The sequence below is a fragment of the Dromiciops gliroides genome, chromosome 2 (assembly GCF_019393635.1).
Source record: "Dromiciops gliroides isolate mDroGli1 chromosome 2, mDroGli1.pri, whole genome shotgun sequence".
NCBI lineage: Eukaryota > Metazoa > Chordata > Mammalia > Microbiotheria > Microbiotheriidae > Dromiciops > Dromiciops gliroides.
Genome location: NC_057862.1, coordinates 373,812,961 through 373,832,341, shown reverse-complemented (window position 1 = coordinate 373,832,341; position 19,381 = coordinate 373,812,961). Strand labels below are relative to the sequence as shown.

Below are 19,381 nucleotides of genomic sequence, written 5' to 3'. Positions count from 1 at the left end.
TATCAAATGATTCTTGCAAATCATCTTTAGAAAGGAGTAATTAATTAACAAGGCTTCAGCTCACTTGTAATGATAGAGAAAATTGTATGACTTTCAGGAATGGAAATAGAAAATTTAGCTGGAAAAGGGAAAGAAACATGGTGGTATTTTTATTCCTCTGGGCATTGTTCCCCTCTTTGGGCTCCATAATTTCTACTACAGAGTAGACATTGAGAATGAGCACGACTGTTAAACATCATCTTCATTTCATGGTGTTGTCAATTCCTTAGCAGAGTGGTGAAAGAACCTTTATAAAGGTAGGACAGTATTATCAAAGGAAGCCATAGTCACTGATCTTAAGAATGCTTTATTACTAATCCATTTACTTGGTGTTGGGGGTAGAAGATTACCCGGTCTGTTCAGGAAAGGGCGAGAGATCCAATTCACCACCTGTCTTATTTACTCTGTTGGGCTGGTCTTGCTTCCCCTTCTGCTGCAGGGGCAAAATATAGCAACTTGCCTATAGAAGAGGCCAAATACTTGTAAAATCAGGAGTAGAAACAATCTTACTCATGTCTTGTTCATACTGGCCATTAGGTGAGAATTCTGTACTGTCTAACTTGACTTTTCATAAGGTTTTATTAAGTTATATTCACTTTCTTTTAAATGCTTATTAAAAAAAATCTCTGAGAGCTCATTCATTGGCTTTGTATCACATTAGAAGAAATAAGAGAAATGGTTCCAAATAAGGCATTTTGTGACCAAAAAGAAAAAGGGTTGTGTTCCAGCAGGATTTGGAGGATAGTAGAAGTGAAAATAAAGTTGTTAGACTAGGTCGGGTAAAATAGAGCAAATTTGGGTACACACACATCTCCTGGCAGGGCTAGAGCCAGACTCCAAATTGTATTTGAATCTGGTACAGAGTGGCATCCTTAAGCCTCTTTATTCAAAAAAATGATGCGATCAAACACAACAGAAAGAGAAATCAATAAAGCTGGTATTTAGAGATTCTTACTTGATTGGGAGAGCCTTATAATTTCTGATGTGCTGTTTAGAGGTGAGGGGGCGTCAGACAGAATCAGATTACCAAATTCCACTTTAACTTAGAATTTCCAAAACAGTCACTTGAAACAGTTTTCATTTACATTTAATAATGCCAATCCAGTCTTCTCCATGAGTGTCTAAAGTTTTGGGAGAAAGGTTCCATGCCTACCCAGTAACAGAAGCTTCTCTCTGGTCAGACTCCCTAACTTATTCTCTGTTGTTTGTTTTCAGGGATTACTTCAGTGCCAACCCCTTCACCACTTGGACCTCTAGCAGGCTCACCAGTGATTGCTGCTGCCAACCCCCTGGGGATGCCAGTTCCAGCTACCGCAGGCGCTCAGCAGTAATGATGGCCTCTGTCTCCTGATGCCTGAGCAGAGCCGGGTGGGGGGAGGGGGTTCCACTCTCCATCTCTCCCCTTGATGCAATTGTGCTTGGCAGGGGAGGGTATGGAACACTTCGGAAGCGCCGTGTCTGAACAGTTGCTTGTGGATTTATAGTAGTTCAGTCATTATAAAAAATTATTATAGGCTGATTTTTTTCTTTTTTTCTTTTTTTTTTTTTACTCGAACTTTTCGTAACTCAGGGGATTCCCTGACAAATTACCTGCAGATGGAATATTTCACGGACGATTTCCCACCCACCCAACCCCAATCCCAACTCTTCATCTCAAGAACAAAGATGAACCAACCCTTTTCCTGGCTGTTGCATTTAGCTGGAAATCTCTTCCAGTTCCCACCATTACTCCTCCACCAGCCCACACCTTGGGAGGTCTGTTGTCTTTGTGCTCTTCTCCAGAGATTACCAAAATACAGCTTTTCCAGGGAAGCAGGAAGGAAGGGGAAGGAGGAAGAGGGCCCAATTCTTCACAGTAATATACTGGTCACTTTAACACTCAGCTCCAGAAGAGCTGGAATCCAGTAGGGTACACTGGCCCAACCAGTGGAACACAGTCACTTAGATGTTGAAAGTTTATCCAAAGTGCACACAGGTCCTAAAAACCTCCATTCAATATGAATCATGTCTTATTGACCTAACCCTAAATCCAGCTCACTTGCATGTAATTTTAGTTTGAAAGTTTAGTTTGAAAATTAAATACTTGCCCTCCCTTCTTTCCCCTTGCCTCCCCAGTCTTCTTTTATTTCCCTTCCAAGTCGAGGTTCCCCAGTAGGGTTGACTGTAAGATCTTTTTTCACATAGCAGATGAGGGTGGGGGAGATAAGGAGAAACCTTCCCAAATTTTTTTACTTGCAATTTTGCATTAAATTTGTTACTGGGTATAACCTCTTGCCTTTTTAAAAACAACAAAAAACCCAAAATGTTGTTTATACCGATTTCATGCCTAGTGGCTGTTAAAGAGCTAGAGCTGGTGGGACATCAGACCACACCAAGTAACATTTTGAGGCTTCTTCCCCGTCCCCTTCTTCCCATTTGCCCCTTTCCCTCACGTGCCATCCAGTGAGAACACCTGTGACCTCAGTCTCATAAATGTACACTGAGGGGCAGGAGCAACGCAAAGTCTCTCTAAATGAAAGTGAAGCAGTAGATCCGTAGTTGTGGAACAATATTAACCGTTGACAACGACAAAGCACCCTTGTTTCAGCCCTGCTCCCCAATCCTTGCTGTGTGTATATATATACTACTTTGTCCTTCCTATGTGAAAGATCCAGTGTTGGAATTCTTTGGTGTAAATAAACGTTTGGTTTTATTTATCAAGGTTAGATTTAAGTCCCTGTGTAAAGGTCTTGCTGGATGGGTGTGTCACTTTACACTGAAGGGGCCTGCAGCCTGCCCTGTATGGATTGGGGGAAGCAACCTCTTCCATTCTCTCACCCACTTTGAATGATTTGTCATACTGGGCAGTGCAGAGAAGCCTTCTAGAAACATCAAGCCAAAATGTTGGGGAATAAGGATCCTTTGCCATAAAACTCCTTTTGTGTCTCAGCCATGCCAGGATTTGGGATGGAAAAAGGGTGTGTGTGTGTGTGTGTGTAAGTGTGTGTGTGTGTAAGTGTGTGTGTACACTCTCCACTGTAACTTAGCCACCGGACTTTATTGGGTGCACCATTGGAGAAGCCTAGTTTTTTAAGCACAATGACAAAGCATCAGCTCTGGATTTTCTCCCCTTATCCCATTGCAGTAGCTGCTTTTTTTCAGGGTCAGGAATTCTTTGCCAATCCCTCCTCAAGCCCTAAAGTCTATTTTCCCTGACCTTCACTGGTTCCACAAGCCTCTCACTTGAGTGTCGTGTTTAAGCAGTTGCTTGGGTTGTTCTATTTAATAAACTTGTCTAACTTTATAACCCATTAGCTTCAGTGAAATGTACTGAGGTATAGTAGTGGTAGTAAGTAGTGAGTATTGGCTTGGAGGAGCAATAGGGTTTAGAAGGAGAAAATCGTGGCCTCCTTTTTATCTCACTATATGAAGCCAAGGGAGAGCTGAAGGGGAGAAATTCTTAATGCACATCAGTGTACTTTATTCCCCATAACCACTCGGAGTAAATATTTATTATACTTTTACCTATTTAGGCCCTAAAATGATGTGAAAGCTACCATGTTGACTTTGTGCAGGAACCAACGGCACCAACCATTGTGCCAGGGATGCAACTTGTGATTAGGTTTTGCACTGAATTGTAGTTTAAACAGGACTCTTTCTAAGGAAGCCTTCTTCTCTTTATCAAAAGGGAAGGGAGAGTTGTCAATATTCATTTCCTCCTAGTTCAGAAAATGTAGTTGTAGCTGAGGTTGATGCGGGCAGCTACAAACAGCTGGAGGTTCTAACACCCATCAGCCTTACAAGGAATTGAAACAAGCCTGAAAGGAATGCCACCCATGGGCTTTTTTTTTTTTTACAAAAATAAATAAGCAAAAAAAAAATGCTACTTTAGAGCCACTGCACATGCATGAATCTGGAAAGAGGAAAGACAGTTTAACAAGAGTCTGGGGTGGGTGGGTGGGCAGGTGGGCAAGGGTTTGCAGAGTAACAACTTCTGTGTTGTAAATTACCTCATCTGTACACCTTGTATTGGAGCACATTTCTCAGCACTCCCTGCGTCTCTGCATTGCATTCGATAGCAGGAAATTGGATGCCAATATGTGAAAGTTCTGTTGGCAATTACTTCTAAAGGTTTTTTAAAAGCATATTTTTTTAACCTTGTTTGAAGTGCACCCCCTCACCCTCTTTTTTAGTTAAGTCAGAAGAAAAATCTCTTGGTTGTAATTGTATTGTAATTGATCTAACTAAAAACCTAACTGTGCTGGGAAGAAGTTGTGCCATGGAGGTCTTTAATTTTTTTTTTAATAAAAACATTTAAACAAATGAAATGTCCCCAGAGCCTGAGTAAATACACTTTTCTCTATCCGACTTCGAATGCAGAGAAAGTGCACTGGATCTGAGAGGTAGTGTTTTGGGTAATCATACTAGACTGAACATTTGCAGAGAACCTGGCTCTGCCACTGAGACCTTGGGCTAACATCACTTTTCCTTTCCAGGCCTCAATTTCTTCTAATATAAAACCAAGGAGCAAGATATTCTTTAAGGCTCCTTCCAACTGACATTTTGTGTTCTATTATTTCTTATGACTGGCGATCTAAGATCTAGTAAGTTTTGTCCAGTAGTGAAGGAAAACAATTAAGTTCATCTCGATGAAACCTGCAACAGGAGCAGTGTGAAGCTCCGGATAGTTGTTTCCATATTTGCATTACCTTATGTTTCAACTCCTCCCTGGAATTTCACATATGCTGTTAGGTCAGTGCTTAGAGAGCTTGTTAGCCTAAAAAAAGCTTAAGTGATCTAGATCTCCAGCCCTATTTGAATTAAGCCTTGAAGGCTTTGAATATTCCTTTTGCATGCTTATTAGTCCTAACAATATTGTGGTACTTGCTGTTTATGACTTCATTAGAGGCTTAGCATTAAGTTATGTCCATGACAGGTACTCAGAAATTCAGAATTAATCTGGTCCTTGGTGTTTTGGAAAAAAAAGCACTAGATGGCTCAAGTCCTGACCTTTACTGTGTGACCTGGGAAAGGTCACTTCACTTCTGGATTATCAGCCTCCACAAAAATGAGAAGTGAACTAGATATCTAAGGAGCTTTCCACCTCTAACGTTTTTGGATTCCATTAATAAAACTGAATCCTCACTTTTACAATGTAATGCTGGAAATCATACCTATTGAAACATAGTTGGTATTGCTAGAAACCAACTTTTGGTTAAATGCATTGTTGTCCATATTAAGTGACTTGAGCAGGGGGAAAGTGGGCAGTGCTTGTATAAACCACTTGGAGAAGCTTTATTTTTCTTTCCAAGTACTTACCTGTGCATTTATTTGATCATGGTCATTCAGTTAAGCATTTCTTAAGCACCAATTGTGTGTAAAAACCAATTATTTTAAAGAGGATTAAGCCAACAACTGATCCATATTTCAAAATCATTAGAGTGGAACAATTCAAAGTGGCATGTGAAGCCTGAAGGGAAAGTTTGTTGGGGGTTTTTTGTTTGTTTTTTTTTTTAACATTGTGGAGTGAAGGACTCCTAAAGAACAACTAGGAATTCAGCAGGTGAAGAACATTAAATAAGCTTGAGGAACTGTGAGGGGAAACCAGAAGGCTAAAAGCGAAAGTATTCTAGTGTGCCTGGAATGTAGAAGTCATTAAAGGGAGAAGAAATTTTCAGAAAAAGAGTCATGTGAGATCTTGATGGCCTTGGTCTTACCTAAGTTCAAGGATTCCACTGATAAAGTTCCTTCAAAAATCTTTGTGAGCTTTTTTTTTTTTTCAGGGCAATGAGGGTTAAATGACTTGCCCAGGGTCACACATGTGAGCTCTTTTAAGAGCTGTGACCCTGTCTTTTATCAGAATGCCCCCTTCCAAGTGTAAGTGCAATTAACACCCCCTTCTAATTCTGATCTGTTAGTAGAGTCACCCTAACACTACTTGATAGTAAGCTCTTGTATTCCCCCGACTAGAAGCACAATACTTGATACGTAATAGCCCTTTAAATAGGTTTCAATTTAAACATGAGCTGCTTTCTATGTACAGGGCACTGCTAGGGCTGGGGATTACAGAGGCACAAATGGAACAGTCCCAGCTATCAAGGTTATATTTTACCAGGGAAAACTACATGGATGCCAATAACAGTACATGGAAAACTAAGGAGATGGTGTTAACAGCTTAGGAGGATCTTGGGAAGACTTGTAGGAATGCAAGGATCCTGAGAAGGGGAGATCAGCTGGTGCATTACAGAGTGTGCTGGAATGGTGAAGCATCGTTTAGGGAAGAGCTAGTAGTAATCAATCTAGTTTGTCTGGAACATAGAATTCTTGAAGGGGATACAGAAAGGTTAAGGGATCCATATTGTCAGGTTAAGGAATTTGTATTATATCTTACAAACAAGAAGCCACTGACTTTTTAAGCAGGGACGTGGTATGGTCAGAATTGTGCTTTAGGAAGATTATTTTGGTAGTGCTGTAGAGCACGGCTTCTTAAAATTTTCCTACTTGTAACCCTATACAACCTTAGGTATAAAGGTATATAAAATAGGTATACATAACCTTTTATTGTTGCTAAATAATTTGCAACCCTCACATTCAGTTACGTGACCCCATATAGGGGCGCAACCCACAGTTTAAGAAGGTAGGGTATAGGATGGGATGGGATAGTCTAGCTCTCTGGGGTAAGTCTCTTTATGCATCTGTTCTCTAACTGATGAAATCCTTAACTGGGTTGTGGTAAGCATCAAATGTACTAGAGTCAGGACAGGTGACTGTTATTCCTATATTAAAGAAGCCCAGCTCTTAGGTACCAATTTTGGCTGCCTGCCAACCCTACAGTTCCCAGCCGTTGACATGGCTCTATGTATCAATCATAATGTATCCAATTTAAATTTATTTTCCCCTATCCTTCCTTTTGAATAAATATATCAAATGTACTTCTCAGAAGTTTATTATATAGAATCCCATAGTCAAAACCTTATGGTTTCATTTTTTTATTTAAAATTATGCTTTAAATGCAGGTCTGCTGTTAAAGAATAAAGGATATGTTATATGCTGTATATAGTTCTAGAAAGCTTTCTAAAACCTTGTGGATGGAGTAATCATTTTAACAACACCCTTATGTAGGTATGGAATATTTATTCCCATCTTACAGATGAAGAAAACTGGGACCTAGGAAGGTAGATTAGTATGGTAGGGTCTGTAAAAACTGACAGAATAAATATAAAAATCTAAATATGCCAGAACAGTCTTGATTATGGTTATTCTAAAATGGTATAATGGCCACAATTTGTGGTTGATTTGGGCATTTCTTTTTTTGTTTTCAATCAGGCTCTCAATCAGCATCTAACAATACTTTGCACATCTAATAATTACTTAACAAAAATTAAAATTGAATTTCACATTGGCTTCTTTGTTATCAGTTGTGGTTAGAATTGTAATCAACTTTCTGATCATTTCTTGAGAAATTTACTATTACTGCACCAAGTAACTGATGGAAAGAGCCCTGGATTTGGACATCTGGAGACCTTGGTCATTTTAATCCTAACTGCCATCAGTTTTCTGTAAATGTTAGGCAGGCTCTTGCTCTCTCTGATCTCATTTTTCCATGAGGGGGTCAGATTAGATGTTCTCTAAGGTCCTTCCCAGGTCAAAATTTCTGTCATACATTCCCTTCCAGTTCTGTTTTGTGTTACCTAAACTCTTCCAGTTATAACATTCTGCAATATCATTCTGGCCATATTTACCCCAACCTCACTCTTGTACAACTGCTCCCTTTTTTGTTCAGTAATTCTAATGGGTTTCCTTTAAAAGCTACTTGTAAATCCCAGTTAAGCTGTTCCGTTCAAACTTGAAAGAACTTCCAAACGCTGTTTACCATGATTCCAGAACTAAGGCTACTTCCCAAGTTGAACAAATGTCATGGGTGTTGCAAGATAGTCTTGGATTCTGGATCCAACCCTACAGAACTCAGTATCCTTACTTTCTAGTCCCATGAGGGTAGCTAGGTGACAAAGTAGGTGGAGCACTGGCCCTGGAGTCAGAAAGACTCATCTGAGTTCAAATTTGGCCTCAGATCCTAGCTTTGTGACCCCTGAGGAAGTCACTTCATCCTGTTTGCCTCAGTTTCCTCATCTGTAAAATGAGCTGGAGAAGGAAATAGCAAACCACTCCAGTATCTTTGCCAAGAAAATCCCATTGAGTCATGAAGGTAGGACACAGCTGAAAAAACAACAGTGTCCTGTGAGTCTGTGGATACAGTGCTGAGCCTGGAGTTAAGAAGACCTATGTTCAAATCCAGCCTCAGACACTTACTAGCTGTGTGACCCTTCACCTCTGTTTGCCTAATACACTGGAGGGGGAAATGACAGACTACTCCAGTATCTTTGCTAAGAAAACCCCATTAGGATCCACAAAGTGTTGGACATGATTGAATGACTGAACAAGTATCCCTTTGGTTCCTAGGTTTCCAACCTAGCTCCCTGTTAATTTCAATTCAGTTATTTAAAACATTTGGCCAAATATATTCACTTCTTTCTAGATCTGTCTGATGACTGTTAGTTCAACCAATTGGGAGTTATTTCCTATTAGTAGGAAATAACATTGCTGATAATAACTCAAATTGTTCTTTAAAAATGCTTGGGGGGGGGGTTAGGTGGCACAGTGGATAGAGCACCGGCCCTGGAGTCAGGCAGGAGTACCTGAGTTCAAATCCGGCCTCAGACACTTACTAGCTGTGTGACCCTGGGCAAGTCACTTAACCCCAGTTGCCTCACTAAAAAAAAAAAAAAATGCTTACAAGGGAAAAAAATTTTAAAAAGAAAGAAAAAATGCTTACAAGGGGCAGCTAGGTGGTGCAGTGGATAAAGCACCAGTCCTGGATTCAGGAGGACCTGAGTTCAAATTTGACCTGACACTTGACACTTACTAGCTGTGTGACCCTGGGCAAGTCACTTAACCCTCATTGCCCTGCAAAAAAAAAAATGCTTACAAAACACTTGTATCAAAGTAATACTCAAATTTGTATAGTGCTTTTAGATTTGCAAAAAAGTTCTTTTCCCTACAACAGCCCTGTGAATTAATATCATCCCCATTTTACAGATGAGGAAACTGAGGTTGGGATCTTAAAGTGATTTGCCCAGGGTTACCCAGCTTGTAAGTATCAGAGCCAGAATTCAAAGCCAAGTCTGTCCTGGCTCCAGATCTTACCACTATACCACACTGTCTCTCCAATATGACCAAACTATAAATGCTGTCTTACATTTGTATGAGTCTTTACAGTTTATGAATCACCTCACAAATGTTAACTTGTCTGATGTACTCAAAAGTCTAAAGAGGTCAGACAAGAGTGCAACGGTTGTTATGTTCATTTTACAGAGAGGTGAAGGATGCCAGAAACTATTGAGTGACTGGGACTAGAATGAGGGCTGGAAGGGACCTTAGAGTTGATCTCATGCATATATGAAGAGAGAGACCAACAGGCAGAGAGACAGAGAAATCTGTCTTGGAGTCCTGAGATTTTAAAGCTGGAAGGGACCTTGGAAATCACACAGATTTGTGGGTCCTCTTTTTTACAGAAGAGGACATCGACATCAAGGCTAAGAAAGGACAAAGGATTTGCCCAAGGTCCCACAGCTGGTAGATAGTAAAGCTGAGCCTGAAGTTTCACTAGCCGCCCCACCCCCCAACTTGAAATTCACTGCTCTTTCCACTGTACCACACAAGACATCTTCCCCAGAGGGAATTAATAAAAAAGAGAGGTAACTGATTTCATGGAGTGCTTTCCTGAGAGGATTTGGTATTTCTGAAATTGTTACACTATTGCATCACCTTTCTCTGACACAGTTTTTATGACTTGTCTTTAAAAAAAAAATGACAAGGTGTGCTGTTTCCTGATCTAGCTTTGTATGATTGTTTGGATAAATAATCTGGGGCTCTCATGAATAGTGTGGCAAAAATGGAAACAATTCTTTTTGGGGGAGGTGGGGCAATGAGGGTTAAGTGACTTGCCCAAGGTCACACAGCTAGTAAGTGTCAAGTGTCTGAGGCCAGATTTGAACTCAGGTCCTCCTGAATCCAAGGCTGGTGTTTTATCCACTGAGCCACCTAGCTGCCCCAGGAAACAATTCTTGGAACCAAAGTGGTTTAAAAGGGAAAGAATACTGGTGTGATAAACAGGAAACGGGTTCTGTCTAGTCTCTGCTCAACAATTTCATAGCTTTGTGACCTTGGTAAACAGCCTCAGTTTCTTCATTTGTAAAATGGAGGTGCCTTCACTAACTACCTCATAGGGGTGTCCAATAATGGAAATCAAGCTCTTTGCAAACTATAAAGCATTAGAGGAATGGGAGCTGTCCTTTATGGCTGGCTATTTATATTAGCACTTTTTAAGATTTTCATTACTAGAAATGCAGAGGCCAGGGTTTAAGTTCTGACTTTGACACTAACTCCTGGAGGGCCAGTTATTTAATGAGTCAGTGGCAGAACAGGGTTTACAGTTTGAAATCTATTTCCCAATCCAAGGCTCTTTCCCCAGCATTTCCTAATCTCCCTTCTCTGAATATACTGCAAATGGGCCCCTGGGGTCCATTAATTCCAGAGTTTTATATTACATTTTTTTATTTGACTCAGTTTGCCAACTTTTCATCCTTTTTTTTTTAATTGAGATCTTTGTATCTTTTCATACAGCACCCCTACCTGGCCAGATCTTACGCACCTTTCTGAAGGACTTCCTAGCACCTGGTTATGCTGCTATCTGTGACTGGAGGACTGCAGCTTCAAAGGAAGGTCCAGGAGGTGGAAAGGAAGTTTCCTATCCACACAGGGTAGGAAGGACACTTACTTTAAAAACCAGGACTTAATCCTTTTTGTTCACACTAAAGCACTTGCCTCCCAGCATCAAAGAACATAAAAGATTAGCCTAGCTCTAGAACACCTATGTCAGAGTTGGAAGAGGACTTAGAACACAAAACCACTGTCAGAGCTGTGTTCTTCCAATGTTAGAACTGGCAGAGAAATTAGAAATAGAATTTTAGAATGCAGAATCCTACGTTTTGGGGCTCCCAAATGTAGTATTCTTGGGGGCAACTCAGTGGCACAGTAGATAAAGCAACAGCCCTAGATTCAAGAGGACCTAAGTTCATCCAGCCTCAGACACTTGACACTTAACTGTGTGACCCCTGGACAAGTCACTTAACCCTCATTGCCCTGCCCCCCCCCCAAAAAAAAGAGAGCTCCGAAGGACCAGAGAAAAAAAAGGACTCAGAAAATGTCCAATTAGTAAAAAAAAAAAAATGGCAATATTTAACTAATAAATTACTCTTAAGAGGGGCCATAACATGAAAGACTTTCATGTGGAAGGGAGATTAGATTTGTATTGTTTGATGCTAGAGGACAAAATTAGGAGCAATGGTGTTGGGAATGAAGATATAAAGAGAATTTCTGTTTGAAATAAGGAGGAACTGTCTTAACAACAAGAATTATACCACAGTAGAATGGAATGAACTCCTCATCATTGGAGCTGTCCAATTATCAGAAGTTGGATGAACTGTTTAGGGAGGAACAGAAGGGATTCTCGTGTGTGGTGGGAAGTAGAATCAGGTGGCCTAGGGCAGGGCTTCTTAAAACTTTTTCCACTCACAACCCCCTTTTTGCCCTATAAATCTATACACATCCTAGGTATATAAACATATAAAATAGGTATACAAATAATTTACTGCCAAATTTTCTCAACCCCCACATCGTTATGTGACCTCATATGAGGTCAAGACCACACAGTTTAAGAAGCTTTGACCTAGAAGGTTTCTTCTAGCTCTAGATTCTATCATTCAAAGCCTATCATTCTACCCTCTCCAACTCCAATTCTTGCTTCATTTTTTAGTGTCCTGGCCAGGGTAGCAAAAGCTGGCCAGAAGCTTACCAACAACCTGTCTGTTCTGGTCTATGTACACTTGCAAGGCTGGGCGGGGTGGAGAGATTCTCTAATAAAGCCCCTTCTTTTGAATGTACACAATCTTTTTTTTTTTTTTTTTGGTGAGGCAATTGGGTTAAGGGGACTTGTCCAGGGTCATACAGCTAGTTAAATGTCAAGTATCTGAGGTCGGATTTGAACTCAGGTCCTCCTGAATCCATGGCTGTTGCTTTATCCACTGCACCACCTATCTGCTCCTGAATGTACACAATTCTATTGGACCAGAGAAAGATTCTGTCCAGACCGAAGGGAGTAGGAAATTCCAGGATAAAATTCTTGTCCCTAGCTGGCTGTGCTGCTGGCATTATTGAGCATGCCTAGTTCATTGCTAGGCTCAGAAATCGCAAAGATGCTGTGTGAACTCTGCACCTTAGTGTTGCCTTTTCCTTAAAAAGATTGAATTAGATCACATGATCATGATAGCCTTAGAACTGGAAGCACTCTCAGAAGTAAAATTGAGGACTAGAGAGGAAATCATTTCCCCAAAGTAACACAAGTTGCTCTCTCCCAACTCTGAGATTCAGACTCGTTTCCAAATGAGATTTCAGAGTGAAGTGGAAGATTCAAGGCGAAGAGCAGTACCCACGCTACCATTAGGAGCAGTTTGACATAGTGGAGAGTACTTAGCTATGACTGGGGGAGACCTAGATTCTAGCTTCAAATCTAAACCTAATCAAAGTTTCTGCCCCTCTCTGGACCTGTTTCCTCATCTTCCTCTAAAGGGAGGGAGGAGGAGATGGGTTAGATAAGTTCCCAAATTGTCTACATAAGTCCTCTAAAGGGACTCCTCATTTTATAGAGATGCCCAGAGAGTGTATATAAAAGTAACTTAAACTAGTATTTAGAATTTTTATTTCCCAAATTAGATGTAAAAACAAATTTTGGATCAATTTGTTTTAAAATTTTGTGTTCTGGGGCAACTAGGTGGCACAGTAGATAAAGCACCCAGCCTTGGATTCAGGAGGACTGAGTTCAAATCCAGCCTCAGAACTTGACACTTACTAGCTGTTGTGACCCTGGGCAAGTCAAGGATGGCCCTGCAAAAAAACCCCAAAACAAACCAAAAAAACCCCTGTGATCCACATTCTCTTCCTCCCTCCCTCCCCACCCTCCCACCCCCAAGAACTCAAGCAATTCAATATAAGTTATACATGAGTAGTCATGGAAAACATCTCCACATTAGCCAGGTTGTGAGAGAAAACAGACAAAAACAAAACTTCAGATTAGGGAACTATCAAATAAAAAAAATTATTCTTCAATCTGTTTTCAGATACCATCAGTTCTTTCTCTGTAGATGGATTGCAATTTTCATAAGTCCTTCAGAGTTATATTGGATCATTGCATTGCTGAAAATAACCACATGCTTCCCAGCAGATCATCTTACACAATTGCTGTTATTTTGTATACAGTACATTTCATTCTGCTTCAGTTCATGTAGGTCTTTCCAGGTTTTTCTGATAGCATCCTGTTCATCATAACCTTTATATAGTACCTTAAACTTGACAAAGAATTTTCTTCACAATAGCCCAGCAAAGTAGGTATCACATGTTTTGACATTATAATCAATCATCATAACTATTTCCCTCCATCCTATTCCCTTCCCATGATATTTACTCTATTTTCTATCTTTCTTTACCCTATTCCTCCTCAAAAGTGTTTTACTTCTGACTGCCGCCTCCCCTACTCTGCCCTCCCTTCTTTCCCCCTCCCTCCTTATCCCCTTCCCCTCCTACTTTCCTTCAGAGCTAGATAGATTACTCCTCGAAATTGAGTGTGTATTTAACACAACTAGTGAACAGCAGAGGCAGCAGCCTTCTATTCCGAACCTAGGGCTTTAATACACCAGGTCACCTGCCCTCAAAAAGTAGCATTCTGAGGAGGACAGCCTGAGTCCCCGAAGCTTTGCGATGTGGCAGAAGGAGTCCTGGGGTAGGAAACAGGAACAAAAGGTCTGCTGGCCCCTGCGATTATCCGTGACCCTTTGCCTCTCTGGGGCTCAGTTTCCACATCTGTGAAAAGGGCTTAGGAAGCTAACCCGTCTAGATCAGCCCCTTCCCTTTCTGTACCACCGGCGGAGTTTCTTAAACTTTTTCCACTCGTGACCCCGTGCAATGAAAAGTGCTCAAGTTGTGTGTTCAGAACCAAGGCTGCAGCGACCCCCACATTCAGTTACGGGACCCCATGAGGTCCCGACCGGTACTTTTAAGAAGCTAGCACCTAAAGTCTCGGCTTCCCTGCCGTGGTGCACCCCCGGTCAACTCTAGCTCTTCCCTGAAAGACGGAGTGCCCGACCGGTTGTGACGGCTACCCCCAGGGGGTGTGTGTTCTCTTATTAATTTTAATCCTGCCTCATTCATTATTTATTTGTTTGGATGTCGCGCTGTCACGTGACTGGGGGCGTGGCAGTCACGTGCGGGCGGCGTGAGGTCGCGGTGACGTGAAAGGGGCGGCTCTCACCGAGGAGCAGACGAGCCGAAGCCAGCGGCAGATCCTCTGCTGTAGCCGCCGCCACGTTTCCCGGCCCTGGCACCCCACGGGCACGGGAAGGAGCCGGGGGCCCCGGGGCAAGGCTCTCCCGAGGGTTGGGGTGATGGGCTCTCGGTTTCGTCTCACAGCGGGGACGAGAAAAGCAGGTACCAGGGCTGGGGCCTGAGGCCTGAGGGGGGCGGGACGGAAGGGGCCGGGCTGCTCCAGCGGCTGCGGTTCGCCGCCCCGGAGGAGGACCGAGGATGGGGCCGAGAGGGAAGGACGCCTGGGGGAAGGGAGAGGGCCCGAGGAGAAGGAGAAGAAGGAGGAAGGGGGGCGGGTGTCGGGGGAAGTAGTGGTGCAGCTGCTCCTGAGAGTGGGCTGGTTAGGAGGACTAAGGGCGGAAAGGGGGATGCTAATGTTGTGGTGTGAAGGCTTACCTGGTGAGAGAAGGGTTGCTGGTGCTGCTGCTGGATGGGGAACGGGAGAGAGGGACTTCCACTCTTGAGGTTGTCTGGTTTTAGGGGGACCCAAGGACGGGAAAGGTGAAGGAAGTGCTGATAGTTATGGGGGGCGGTTCCTGGGGAGAGCGCAGCGATGTTGCTGCTGCTGCTACTGACGGTGCCTAGTATTGGGAGGAGGGCAGGAAGGCTCGGCGTGGGTGGGTGGGGGTTTCCCGGGGAGAGGATAGTAATAGTGCTGCTTGCTGGATGGGCAGGAAAGAGATAATGGTGCTAAAGCTGATGTTGAGGGAGCCTGGGGAGGGGTCTTGGTGGTTCTGGTGCTGATGACTGGGGGAGGAGTTCTGAGGAGAGGGGTGGTGGTACTGATGTCAGGAGGAGGAAGCAAAATCATGTCCATAATGGGGTATGGGGGTAGGGCTTTGAGGTGAGAATTTTAGTGGTTGTGGTGACAGTGTCTATAATGATCTAGAATTGAAAAGATATCGAGTGATGAAAGGGGTGGATTTGGTTATGTGGTCAGTAGAGCTTTTAGCTTTATACAGTGTTTTCCTCCCAACAGTCCTTAAAGTATAATTATCCTCGTGTAACAGGTGAGGAAACAGGCTAAATTACTTGCCCGGGTCCAACAGTGTTGAGACTAACGTGTTGAGCCTCTCTAGACACAGTGTCTTATGCTCTTTGTTTTTGTTTTTGGTTTTTTTTGTTTGTTTTTGGTGAGGCATTGGGGTTAAGTGACTTGCCCAGGGTCACACAGCTAGTAAGTGTTAAGTGTCTGAGGCCGCATTTGAATTCAGATCCTCCTGAATCCAGGGCCGGTGCTCTATCCACTGCGCCACGTAGCTGCCCTGTCTTATGCTCTTTGTACCATATTGCCTCTTTTTTTTTTTTTAGTGAGGCAATTGGGGTTAAGTGACTTGCCCAGGGTCACACAGGATATTGCCTCTTAAGGAAAGACAACTGAGTTCCATGGGAGAGAAGCATTTCAGTCAGTCAGCAAGCACTTAAGCACTTAGAGAAGGTGCCTCAGAGGGTTAGGTGTTGTCATTCAGGGGGGCCTGGAAATGGAGATGAGGGGGAGAACATCCCAGGCATGGGGTATAGCCAGGAAAAAAAAAATGTGTGTACTCAGAAGATAGAGGAATTGGGCAAGCGATTGGACTTAAAGGTGAGAAAGAGTAAGGATGGAACACCTAATTTTTCAAGCCTGGTGATAGGAGGATGGTGGTGGCCTCAATTATAATAGGTAAGTTGATGGAGGGCAATCTCTGAGAGAGAATGCCAGCAAGTGGGAGGAAATGGCAAAGACCTCCTGCAGAAAGTGGAATTTCAGCAGAATATTGAAGGCCAGGAAAACTGACATAGAAGTGGTGGGGAGGGAGGGATGAAGAGAGAGAGAGAGAATATGCATATGAATGAGAATGAATGGATATGAGAATACAACTGGAAAGGAATTCCAGGCATAGGATACAGGCAATTTAAAATCTCAAAGATGGGAGATAGACTACTGTATTTGAGGAACAGCAAGTAAGCCAACATAGCACTGGTTTTGCGATTTGGGCTAGGGTAATAAGGCTCTGGAGAATGAGGAGCCTGAGATCAGAGCAGTCATTCAGGAGGATAGCTGGACCCTGGGCACCTTTAAATTGAGAATGGTAATGTGAAGGGGAAGTTGGATTAGTTCCCAAAACTCTCTAGAGCTTAGTCCATTTTCCAAAGATAACATCCTCTTCCTTTCTTCAGATCAGACTACCAGGCCAACCCACAAATTCCTGTTTATTTTATTTGAATGACTACATAATTCCATGAGGAATTAATAGTAATTTAGTTTATCTACTTTCTCAGTACCCTGAGACACAGTCTTCTTGGGTCCCCAATAGTGGTGGTCTTTGTCCAGGATAGACAACACAACTAACTTTCCTGTGTGTTGTTATGCTCCCTGCATGACAACTGTACTTTATTGCGCTGGAATCCTTGTGTTTCTCTTTCCCTCCCCCCCCCCCCCAGTACGATAGTTCAGAAGTAATTCTTACAATGTGAACTGACTTTCTAGGCCCTTTAGCAGCATAACTTTTTGCTTTGTCTTATGACTTCATTCTTGTGCTACAGTTGGCTCTTGCCAAATTTCATCATGCCTTGGTCCTTTTTTTTCCCCCTCAAACTTGGTTTCCTAGATGCCAGATTGTATGCCCCTGTATACAGGATACTCTGCTCAGCCCTGCCTCCTTTTATGATGCCTCTTTGAATAAATGAGAAGAATTTAGGGACGAAAGGTTATTTGTCAAGGTTGTTCTCACCTCTGAAAGTTCATGGAAATGTTGTGAATAAGATTAATTCAATCAGACATTTTATAAGCACCTACTGTCCTAGATAGGTGCTAGGGGAGGTATAAAGTTTAGATAAGATGTAGCCTCTTGCCTTTATGGAGCTCTTCTGGTGCTGAGGTCCAAGAGGGGGATAAGCCACAAACTCAGGGAACAAATGTACTTTATTGTATAAAGACATTAAAAGGATGCAAAACACAATGCTTTAAGAGGTCCATATGTTTATTAAAACATATCTTAATATATGCCAGGTGCTGTTCCTAAGCAGTGGGCATACAGACAAAGGCAAAGACAGCTCCTGTTCTCAGGGAGCTCACGGTCTGATGGGGGAGACCAATATGAAAACAAATATGTACAAACAAGATATATACAAGAACAACCGGAGATTATCACAGATCCAAGCACTAGTATAAGGGGTATTGGAAGGGGCTTCCTATAGAACTTGGGGATTTTAGCTGGGTTCTTGCTTGAGGGGAGCCCAGGAGACAGAAATGAGGAGGCAGAGATTCCAAACATGAGGGCCAGCCAATGAAAATGCTCAGTCAGGAGATAAGAGTTTCTTCTAGAATGAGTAAGGAAGTCAGTGTGACTGAATCAGAGAGTACTTTGGGAGGAGGGAGGGTGGTAAGTAAGGTGTAAGACAACTGGAAATGTTATAAAGGACTTTGAATGCCAAACAAAGGATTTTATATTTGATTCTGGAGGTGATAGGGGTCCCCCTGAAATTTATTATGTGGGGGGTTGTGACAGTTAGATCTGCCCTTAGGAATTTAAGTAGATCAGTTGAAGAGCTTGAGTAGACCACAGTAGGGAGAGAATCTTGATTTGGAGAGACCAACCAGCAGGCTTTTGCAGTAGTCTAGTCATGGCTTGATGAGGGCCTGTATCAGGGTTGTGGCAATATCAGAGGAGAGAAGGGGAATATTCAAGAAATGTAACAGATGTAAAATTGATAGGACTTAGTATTCTATTGGATATGGGGGAGATCGTGGTGAGAGATGGAAGAAATTAAGGATGATACCTAGTCTGTGAGTCTTGACTTTGAGGATGATGGTGACCTCAGCATTAATAGCGATGTTATGAAGAGCAAAGTCTTGGGAGGGAAGATAACAAGTTAAGTTTGTTAAATTGAAGATGTCTTCAGGACATCCAATTTGAGATGTCCATTAGGCAGTTGGAACTGTTAGTCTGGAGGTTAGAAGAAAGATTGGAGCTGGATAAGTAGACCACAGAATCATCAACAAGAATTGATAATTAGGGGCAGCTAGGTGTCGCAGTGGATAGAGCAACAGCCCTGGAGTCAGGAGGACCTGGAGTTCAAATTCGACCTCAGACACTTACCACTTACTGGTTGTGTGACCCCTGGGCAAGTCACTTAACCCCAATTGCCTCACCAAAAAAAAAAAAAGAGTTGATAATTAATTGAATCTAAGGGAGCTAGTGAGTTTACCAAGTGAAAATAGTATAAAAGGAAAAGAGGATAGAGCTAAAGGGGACAGATACCCTCTTTTAGCAGGTGTGATCTGAATAAAGACTCTGCAAAGGAGACTGAGGAAGAAGGCCAAACAGGTAGGAGGAGAACCAGAAATTGTCACAGAAATCTGGAGAGGAGTGAGTATGAAGAAAAGGGTGACTGAGTGTGGCAAAGGCTGTGGAGAGGTTAAGAAGGATGAAGGCCAAGAAAAAAAGCATTAGATTTGCCGATGTAGAGAGCAATTGGTAACTTTGGAAAGAGCAGTTTTAGCTAGATGATGAGGTCAGAAGAGATAGTTAATGAGAGGGGCATCTAGGTGGCATAGTGGATAAAGCACCGGCCCTGGATACAGGAGGACTTGAGTTCAAATCTGGCCTCCAGACACTTGACACTTACTAGCTGTGTGACCTGGGCAAGTCACTTCACCCTCATTGCTCCACCAAAAAAGAAAGAAAGAAAGAAAGAGTTAAGAGAGGGAGAGGAAAAGATCTGGAGGCTTCAGTGGTAGGTGGCCTTCTCAGGGGGTTAGCTACAAAACAAAGCTATGTTGACTATATAGTGTCTTGAGTTAATTTCTGAGTAAAGAATATTAGATTTTTGGATAATGCATAATGTAGGCATAATCCCCAAAATCACAATGGAATTTTGTGCCCTAGCATAAGGATTCTTCATT

At 42.4% G+C, this 19,381-nt stretch overlaps 2 protein-coding genes across 5 annotated transcripts in view; both read left to right on the top strand.

Moving 5' to 3' along the window:
• CSNK2A1 (casein kinase 2 alpha 1) overlaps positions 1-4,341 on the top strand; it is a 60,375-nt gene extending 56,034 nt beyond the window's left edge. For both annotated transcript variants that reach the window (XM_043983156.1, XM_043983157.1), the window contains one exon: positions 1,255-4,341. In XM_043983156.1, coding sequence (XP_043839091.1) covers positions 1,255-1,370 — 116 coding nt within the window. In that variant the 3' untranslated portion in view covers positions 1,371-4,341. The remainder of the gene's footprint in view (positions 1-1,254) is intronic.
• A 6,374-nt stretch (positions 4,342-10,715) lies between these two features.
• The window catches only part of TBC1D20 (TBC1 domain family member 20), a 37,586-nt gene continuing 28,920 nt past the window's right edge, over positions 10,716-19,381 (top strand). The window contains exon 1 of one of the 3 annotated variants that reach the window (XM_043987576.1): positions 10,716-10,838. Coding sequence is in view for 1 of the 3 variants with exons in the window: in XM_043987575.1 (XP_043843510.1) it covers positions 14,574-14,616 (43 nt within the window). In the remaining 2 variants the exon portion in view is untranslated. Of the gene's footprint in view, positions 10,839-14,357; positions 14,617-14,938; positions 14,959-19,381 lie in introns of those variants that run through there. The other 2 variants (XM_043987575.1, XM_043987577.1) reach the window with 2 other exon arrangements.